Source organism: Cryptotermes secundus, unplaced genomic scaffold, assembly GCF_002891405.2.
Source record: "Cryptotermes secundus unplaced genomic scaffold, Csec_1.0 scaffold209, whole genome shotgun sequence".
Lineage (NCBI taxonomy): Eukaryota > Metazoa > Arthropoda > Insecta > Blattodea > Kalotermitidae > Cryptotermes > Cryptotermes secundus.
In genome coordinates this window covers 617,532-627,589 of record NW_019727789.1, presented here as the reverse complement: position 1 = coordinate 627,589, position 10,058 = coordinate 617,532, and the positions used below count along the sequence as shown (strand labels likewise).

The 10,058-nt window shown below is 44.2% G+C and overlaps 1 protein-coding gene across 2 annotated transcripts in view; it reads left to right on the top strand.

Annotated features, from left to right (window-relative positions):
- LOC111864996 (sestrin homolog) overlaps positions 1 to 10,058 on the top strand; it is a 600,436-nt gene that overhangs the window by 43,337 nt on the left and 547,041 nt on the right. Inside the window, exon 1 of one of the 2 annotated variants that reach the window (XM_023852667.2) lies at positions 7,614 to 9,343. The exons of the other annotated variant lie outside the window; for it this stretch is intronic. Within the exon in view, the coding sequence (XP_023708435.1) occupies positions 8,570 to 9,343 (774 nt within the window). The 5' untranslated portion in view covers positions 7,614 to 8,569. Of the gene's footprint in view, positions 1 to 7,613; positions 9,344 to 10,058 lie in introns of those variants that run through there. 2 annotated transcript variants of the gene reach the window in all.

The window sequence follows — 10,058 nt, the reverse complement described above, 5'->3', positions numbered from 1 at the left end:
GTCTTGACAGATTACTGATGATGATGATGTTAAACGCGTTGATAAATGTATATAAAATATATGCAGGCCTTTGTCATTAAGTTAGTTCCAATTCGCTCTCGTTACATAGCCGCTGGACGGACTTCGTAGAAAACCTCTTCTATTCAGCATAGTTGCGTAACCTAACAACTAGGCGTTGTTGTGACGTCCTTAAGGTTGAAGGTGTTTACAGTCCGTCGCATAGAAACGGCAGTTCTGTTATTGCCTGTATTCGTTGCCGCGAGAATGTTTACCGGCATTATTCTGTTATAGAAACGACCCATGCGTTCGACTGCATGTGCTTTGTTTTGTACAACTTAGGTAAGCCCTAAGAAGGGCCGGATTTTCAATTCCGGAGGCCCCTGTAAGGAAGGAGTTTAGGTTTTGATAGTTTTGTTTGTTTTAATTTTTTAAAATAACTAAATGTTCAAACTAAATATTCGTGATCTTAAGACGCAAATGTCCCATTAAAATCTGTGAATTCTATTTCTATTTCATGGAGGCCCCAGGGGGACCGCTCCAATACTCCGGCCCTGGTCTAAAGTTATAATATTTTACGTTATCTTCCTGTCACCCGAAATCGTTGACTTGTTAATCCCACTGGAGGTATGAATATCGGTATGCGTTTATTCTGTATTTTTGTTGTCCTGTATGTAGGTAGGACCGCCTCTGTAGTCTGGTGGTCAGAATTCCTGACTACAGATCCAGAGGTCCGGGTTCGATTCCCGGCGCTACCAAACATTTTTATGAGAGGTATGGGTCTGGAACTAGGTCCACCCAGCCTCGTGATGATAATTGAGGAGCTATTTCAAGGAAATAGCGGCTCTGGTCTAGAAAACCGAAATTAACAGCCGTGGGGATCCGTTGCGCTGACCACGTGACACCCTCTTTTCGTAAAAGTTGGCACTAAACTTCGCCGACAAGCGGCGGTCGCTCGGTCGGTATAGTTCGTTTGCGGACTAAAATCACGGAGTTTGTGTTAACGTAGAGGCCTTGTGAAAACTGATCCACCGTCCAAAGAGTCCTACCGTCTGTTTATATTATTACGAAACTAAAAGAGCGGCCAGTGCCCAACAAAGAATGTAGAGCCATTGTTGAATTAATAAACGCAATAATCACTGGGAGAATTACGTCAGCATTATAATTCAGTTCAACTTTATATTTATTTATTTATTTAACAGCTATGCAGTCAGAATGAAACATAATATTGTCACGTGTTGCCTGTGTAACGCGACAAGTAAATTCACGCGGGTCTCGGGTTTGGCAAAGACGTTTATTGGGCAATCACTTTTACACTCGCAAGTACAATTATTCGCAACTTCACTATGACAATTACTTGTACCGTCGATCTTGGTAAAGTGTCTTCTCGGTATCTTTATAATCTCGTTGTAAACTGGTCTCAAAGTCAAAGTCACATTACTACTGACGGTTAGCCAGTCAGTAAGTCTTGGGGCTCATGACCAGATATTTATTACATTTGACGGTTACGGTCTTCTATTTTGTGGGGCGCCCTCTCTGACGAGAGGACGGGTTTGTCTTTTGTATATGCTGCTGGTCCTTGCCAGCGCAGTCTTTCTCGGGTCCGAGTCCCTTGGGACTCGTGACGATATTTTACTATCTCATATTTTAGACTTCCCTTTTCGCCGCCTCCTACGACTCGCAGGGTATTCGACCCCACCTCCACGCGGGTCTCAATTCCGGCCTGGATTTGCTTTATACCCTACTGTCGGACGGACGCTAAGCGTTCCGTTTCACGTGTTCTCTCGCCGGTAGCCAGCGTTTTGTTTCGTTGTAGCGGTAAATTCACTAGTTAGGTAGCGTATTCTCTCGTTGCTACGAGTTTTCCTAGCAGTTGTCATGCAACTGCCTCGATCAATTCGTTGCTTAGGTTTGCTAGCGTGCGGATTCCAAGGCATTGCAGCGGGAAAGCTGGTCGTTGCCTAGGAAATCAACTCTGATCTCAACCATTCCGGCTTTCTGGAAGCGCCCCATAGTATGTCCATCGTGAATACAGTTTTTTTTATTGCTAGTGGGGTGGGACTAAGTCCCTTGTACTGCGGCCACTTCTGGCCTATTGTACCAGCCCCAGATGATAGGTGAGGGTGAATGTGGAGCAATTGGTGGAATGAAGATTGACAGGGGAAACCGAAGTACTCGGAGAAAACCTGCCCCAGCACCACTTTGTCACTACAAACCCCACTTGATCAAACCCGGGCCGCCGCTGTGAGAAGCCAGCGACTAACCGCTTGAGCTATGGCGCGGCCCGTGAATACAGTTAGTATTGTAATAATTAAGAAAAGGTAAAGTTGTCCCTGTGCTTAACTAATGAAGCGCTACTCCACGAAGACTTATGGGGAAGCAGATATATAGATCCACGTTTTTTCTTGGGTCAGTTTCACGCCTCCGCCGCTTTGCCCCCTGGAAAAAGCCCCCTGTACCCATTGGATAGGAGGTAATAATATCTGAGGAAGAAATATAAATTGTAAATATCTGAAAATGAATTTCGCCGAAATTGCTCATAATTTACAAAGGTAAATTAAGCGCAGAATTAGGGATACTTTATTGGGCGTAACTATATAAGTAAAACAAAACTTATTATCTGTAACCAGTCAAGTACCAGATCAGAGACGAAGCCCCAAACTTATAGCTCGAGGATGTGATAATATGTTGCTTGGTGACTTATAAATGTCAGTGGTACCAAGTTAAACGAGGAAGGTTCCTGAACATGTAGTTTTGATGGGGGAAATAGGAAGTATGTAAGAGTTTTGTTTTGTGTATGGAGAAACTTCTTGAAAAGTGACCTCTCTGAAGACCCAATAGTAGATGTGAGCATAAGATTCTCCTGTAGCGGTAAGAGCTTTCTATTTTCTGAATAACCTCTAGAACGGTTGTGTACTCCATCCAGTCTCCTGTCCCGTGAGTACTGGTAACTATTTCTCCTTGAGTAAAGCGGCCGGAGCGGGAAGCCTATTATCTACCACCATCTAGTGCTTAAGTTAATGATATTTTCACGTGTATGTGTGACTACAGACGGGGTTTGGATTGGTGACTCGATTTATTGTTCACTTACACACTCACGGCTCGTGACTACACCTTACAGATCGCTTGAGACCCACGACCAGTATTTTTTTGCAGCTGAACACTTGTACATAGTCCGTGTGTAACATCCTCTCTGACAAGAGGCTGGATCTATTTACAATTGCTGCTGGCCCTCGCGAGCACAGTCATTCTTATGTCCGAGTACATCCTTACCGGCTACATGTCTCGTTTTATTCATTCAACGTTATGAACATTTTTCATTCGGGACAGAAGATATAGGAGCCGGGATAGCGCAGTCGGTATAGCGACTGGGTACGTGCTGGATGACCGAGGGGTCGGACTTCGAGTCCCGGTAGAGTCAAGAATTTTTTCTTCACGTCGTCCAGACCGCCTCTGTGGCTCACTCGGCCTCATATCCAATGGGAGTAAAGCGGCAGGTGGTTGAAGCTGACCACTCACCTCCAGTTAATGCCTTTATCAAGAAAATGTGGATCTATACATCGACTCCTCCATACACCTTCATGGCGTAGTGCTTAAATAGCTGGGCACAGGGACAACTTTACTGTACTTACAGTAGAAGATATTACAGCCAGATATCGTACCGACCTTTGCCTCGTCTCTCAGTCGATGCCAGCACAGTCTGTGGGCGGAATGAAGGTCGTGCTTTGACATCTGCTTGACAGAGAGCAGCGTGGCAGATCGCGTACCATGAAACAGCTGAAGTGAAATGAAGCTCAGAGGTTCAGTTTCGGAACTCACATCTGAAGCAGAGGAATGGCAGTGAGCCTTTAATAATGGCAGATTCATGATTATGGTAATTTGAGTTGGCAACCTAGAGAGGGGAAGGGGTAGCGCCCTGATTAATGGTCTAATGAGGCAACACGTCACGGGTCTACCTACACTTTTCTCTCCACTTCTTCATTGATTTAGAAAGGGCACTTGTTTCGCGATGAGCCTACTTTTGAACCTATAGTTGAACTAGCGGAGAGGAGTGAACAGAAGGAATACCGCTGTACATGATACCGTATAAAATTAATGAAGAACAGTCTTTTTTGGTTTTAATTATGAACCATATTCTGTGGAGCAGGGGAATGTAAATTGTCAGTCTTAACGAGGCAGCTCATGGACAGTCATAACAGCGTTTTGTTGAAATGCATTAGATGCATGTACAACAGAAGAAAATAAATTCAGTCACACAAATGTATTGTCACGATTTAGGGGTGTGTGACTATAGACTGGATATGGATTGGTGAATGGATTTGTTGACTACTTGTACACACCACTCGGAACTACACTTTACAGACCATGGACACACACAGACTAGTATCCTCAGTGTAATACTTTCTCCATTATCCGTTTCCTGGCAACGACTTCTACCAAGTTAGATTCTTCAGCTTCCCACGCTCAGGTCCTCTTGTGACAGCTGCCCGCGCAGAACTCTTTGTCAGCTGGGTCGCAGGCTGGCGGCCATTTCACACCAACCTCCTAGTCTTCTCTTCACAGGCTGACTTCCAAATGACAACTGAACTTTCTCACTAACAAACCAGCTACTTCACATCAGTTCACTCAACTGAACTGCTGACAACTTACTGCAACTCGGCTGGTGTCCTCGTTATATAATTTCAGGGCGGACCCAACAGGAAACACCGCCTCCAACAATCATATTGTTGTCATGGGCGAGTGCCTAGCGATAGACTGGGCATCGTTTCTGCGGGTACGTATTTACGGAGCCGTTGCTTATAAACGGGTGTTTGTTTATCCTCCTATTGTATAGCAGGGGCTGTACTCGTCCGTTTCGAGGTCAGTGCGCAGCAACGGATCTATACGCCACTATATAATAAAAGGATGCTTTAAAAAACTGTAGGACGTAGGCCTAGCAATTGTCTCCATTGCTCTATTAAACGAAAGCAACAGAATCTTTTTATAGAGTGAGCGGACAATGAATAATGCATAATCGTTTTCTTCGCACTTATACCTTTTTACTCCATATCTGGAGATCGTCTCTTCTTTGCGCAACCAGAGGACCGCACTTTCTGATTCTGGATCTGTGGTTAAATTTACTGCAACTCCGGTCACAAGTTTCATCCAGTTGGAACTAATATTAAACTTACTGCTGTTAAATATTTGGGCCACGCGGTAGTGTAGTTGGTTGAAGCACTATGCTACAAGCCGGAAGGTCGCGGGTTCAAGTCCCAATGAGGTCATTGGATTTTTTCAATTGACCTAATCCTTCCAGCCGCACTGGGGCCCTGGGTTCGACTCAGCCTCTGACAGAAATGAGTACCAGGAATATTCTTGGGGGTAAAGGGCGGCCGGCGCGTAGGGCTGACAACCTTGCCGCCATCTATGAGCCGATTGTCTAGAAAATGTGGGAACCTCAACTTCTCACAACCCTATTTGCCTCAACGGCCTGTTATGGGGATACCTTTACTTTACTTTTTTCTTTTTTGTTAAGTATTGAACAGTTTTCAAATATTTAGCCTCTGTGGAAACATTTCATTGATCGCGTCTTCATCGAACTCTTCATTTATGTAAAGGTAAAGCTATCCCTATAACAGGCGGTGGAGGCCCGTGGGGTTGTGAGACGTCGAGGCTCCCATATTTTCTCAACACAGTCGGCTCACAAATGGCGATAAGATTGTCAGCCTTACGCACCGGCCGCCCTTTACGCCAAGGAAGATTCCTGGTAGTCATATCTGTTAGGCTGAGTCGACCTGAGGGCCATAGTGCTGCTGGAAAGTTAGGTCAATTGATAATCCAATGATCTTATCGTGAATCGAACCCGCGACCGTACTTGTAGCATAGTGTCTCAACCAACTACACTATCGCGTGCCCCATTTCGCTGTATGAAGCTGTATTATTTTAAAAGTATCATTTATAAACGAATTTGTCACTAAAAACACAGATTTCCCTGAGGAGCTTCTTAATTGTGATGAGTGTGAAATCCGCCATTTGCATTCGCCATTTTAACGTAATCGTAGCAGACTGCATACAGTGCGGAGTTAAAGGGATAGAGCTATGGTAAAATATGCTTTCCTTGTGTTTAATTAAAACATAGAGGAGAGTGGAGATGTAGCTCCACATATTCTTAACCGCTGCTCTAGATGGAGGTTCGTGGGCGCCCCACACCTTGGCTACTTTACTACCGGGAAATGCCCTCAAGTAACCATTAGATAGGTTGGGTGGGTCCCGGAGCCGGTTTTGAACGCAATAAAAACAACTCTTGCCCCCGCCTCAAGTAATTTTTGTGATATGTGAGTAGACATGTCGAATAGTGAGCAGTTCAGAAGAGCTGCAACCGAAACTTGGAGTGGACCTGCCCGAGAAATGTAGGGGATTGGTGCAACAGAATTACATATAGTGACCATCCCGAGCTAGGCTGTGAATTACATTGCTGGAATGGTTTTGATTGGGTGACAAATTGTCCAGTTTAACAGATTTTCGGAATGTAAATGAAACCAAGTTATTATGGCTCTACAGCCCTTTGTTGGGCCTTAGGCCGCTTTTTCAGTTTTATTGATCCTATACACAGTTGGTAGTACTCCTTGGACGGGGATCAAACCCTTCGCGAGGACTCTACCTACACACAGAACAACACAAACATCCATGCCTCGAATGGAATTCGAACCTGCGATCCCAGCGTTCGAATGAGCGAAGACAGTTCATGCCTTAGTCCGCGCGGCCACTGCGATCGACAAATGAAACCAAGTCATTCTTATAAATTTATGGAATGTGGTTTGTCTAATGCCGGCCACGGTATCCGCGCCGTCTAAGGCATGTACTGTCTTCGCTCGCTCGGATGCGGGTGTGGGTTCGAATCCCACTCAAGGCATGGATGTTTGGTATGTGTACGTGTTTATTCTGTGTCTGTGTTGTCCTGTATTTAAGTAGAGGCCTTGCGACGAGCTGATCCCCCGTCCAGGGAGTTCTACCGTCTATAAAATTATCAAATGAAAAAAAAAATAATTAAAACGCGAACAATTACACGTAATGCACTTCTGTTGAAGTTGAACCTACTATAAGCGTGGCGAAAATACTTAGCACATAGGTGATGCAGTTTAAACGTTCTGTTATAGTACCCTCCTTCATGTGACACGGTTGTTGCTGAGAGTTAGAGGAACAATTTTCATGCAGAGAAATGAATAACAGAGGAGAGGAACATGAAAATGCCTCGTGTTGTTATTAGTGAAGTTCCTCAGTGAGATGGTTGATGGCATCTCTCCAATTTCAGTCTGTTGAAACTTGTCGTTTTGGACTGTTCTCCTCTGCCCTTCGATATATTTTTTTCTACCGTGTGTAGTGGTCTGGCCATGTTGACTTCATTTCAGAGGGGAAGGCGATTTGTGAGATTCTTCTGTCCATAGGCATTTTGCCCAGTTCCTTGACAAAATAAAAAGAGTAAAAAAAATAATAAAAACCCAACAAATCGTCATAGTTCTCCTCCCCTTTCTCTCACAGGCACTACCCTTCTTTAGATCGTTTCCTCTCCTCTCATTCCTCCTGGATCTTTCTGAAAGCTGTTCACGGTACTTAGTTCCAAGTTGCTTCAGTGTATTTCTCGTTATAGGACGCTAATTACTGCTGTCCGGTTGCCCTCGCAATACAAGTGCTCCTGTTAGGTTGCTCGATGTTCGTATGTTCAGTGTAATCTTGTGTTCAGTTTGAGCGAAATCTTTTTCCTACTCATTTGTGCTGTCCAAAGTTAGTGTGTGACTTGTTTTATGGTTGTATGGAGTTGCAAATAATTCATGCATTTCAATCTGACGGTTCGGCTGTTGACTTTGTCATGAATGAGTGAAGGGAGTTTTGTAAAGAAGAATAGCATCACTGAAAGAGTAGCCCTAGTGATACTGTGAAGTTCTTCCTTAACAGACACGTGGAATTGGCAGAAAGCTGAATTGGATTTGCCATGTCATCTACCGTCTTATTCAAACCGGATTCAAAGACATCTTCCTACAGTTTTTCGTTACCAAAGCCTCTCCTGTCACCCATATATACTGTGTACCTTTAGTCGTTCTTTTGTAACATCTCCAACTGCATACAGTCAAGAGAATACAAGTACCATCATCTTACTCTTCTCATATATGTTCGTGTGCAGATAATTTAATAGGGGCTATGGCATGATTTTCTCAGGCTCCACTTCCGTTTTTTGTTATTTTAACACAAAAAGCCAATTCAGGTTTAGAAAAGTTGTTACTGTCTTCGTAAGGGAAATTATTTTAGCTTTTAGCCCACATACTGTTCATTTCCTCTTTGTCGTCTTTACGTAGAGACAGCGGTTTACGCGTGCTGTACATTATGTGTTATTTCAAACGTTTCGGCCATTCGACTCGAGTCTTTTTTTAACGGTTGGCTCTGGTCCATCCTTCCGCGAGCAGAGTTGATCGTCACTCTGGCTCCGCGGAAGATAGCCTCCGCCTCTAGAATCCCTCCTCTTGTCAATTCTAACGCATATGCAGTTGCAGTCTCTGATCCACTACTAATCTCACCGTCTGTTAAGGGCGATATTAACATGCTCCCTGTGACAATCGGTGGCGTCGTGGACACATTTGATGGCCCATCACCTCTTATCCACGAATCTCCACCATGTAAAGATCCACAGCTGGAAATAAATGACCGGTCTATTGATTCTTCATCAATTGTTTCATCTCATTCCCCCCATCATCGCAGCAAGAACAACGGAAATACACCACCCAATTCCCATATGGAACATTGTACATCATCTCCAAGACATGTCGTGTGCTCTGATTCCCCTGACGGTGCTGTCAGTAGTGAATCGTGCAGCAACCAAACTTCTTGTGCGGATGTCCGTAACCGAACTGCAGTACCTCAATTGTCTTCATGCAGATGGACGAAAAGGCGTCATAGAGGGCGTCATCGTCGCCGTAATTATGATAACGCCATGGTCACCGAATCACCTCCTGAAGACCTCAGACTTCAATCTCCGCCTGGCAGGACTACTGCTAGTGGCTCCAGTAGCCTACCTACCGTCATACCATTCGCTGTGTCATTGCACAGCGCAGAGTCTGATGTTGTCTCCAAGTCTGCACCTTGTGGTGGTATGATCAGTGATCCCGTCTCATGGGACCTCAAATCTGATAGCACAGAAAGTGTCTCACAGACGTCTGCGCACGCGTTGGATCCTCCACCCTTCAAGGTCTGTTCCTCTAGTTATCCAGACCTAACCCCCTCGCAGGACCCACGCTGGTCGACACGCAGATCGTGGTATAGTCAGGCGTTTCCATTCTTCTCCGTCAGCCTCAGTGGAGACGATCACGTCACAAAGGTACAGTGTATTTTGTTAACTAAAAACTTACCATTGCGTTCTGTGTGCCTATGGTTCGAATGTCTGCCGGCACCTCCTGTTCTGATGGAATCTTCCTCGTTTTCCGCGGTCCATATAGCGCATGCCCGCAGCCGCAACGCTTTCCAGTTATCTGTATGTATAGTTCCATAAGATCATTCAGTGCTATATGATCTCTATGGTTGTTACAACTTCGTTAGGTAACTGACGGAACAACATGTGCTGATTGCGTTAAATTGAAAAGTAAATTCTGTTAACTCGCATGTCAAGAATAAAGAGAAAGTCATTCCAGTTTGTCACGCTAACTTATATTAAAGCATCTTTTTGTTTGTTTCTAATGCACAAAGTAATGAAAATCCTATGCCGTAAATCCCAAGATGATGATGATGATTATTATTATTATCATCTCCTGACACAGGTTTATTTCGTGGTATTCCTTTTCTTGAACCAGTGATGCACCTCACCACTCAGGCTTCAAGCTTCGCACTGTAACACTTTCCGTAGTATGTGTGATGTTCCCAGGATAGCTGTTTTTTGTAGTGAATCTATGGAGTGCTTACCATGAATTACCGTATTTACGCATGTATAGGCCGCACAACAATTTTCAGACAGAAATTATAGAAAAAATAATTTTCTTGGAATATTATTTCAGGAGTAGAACACCCTGTATTACTAATTATGAATATAATTTTTTTTT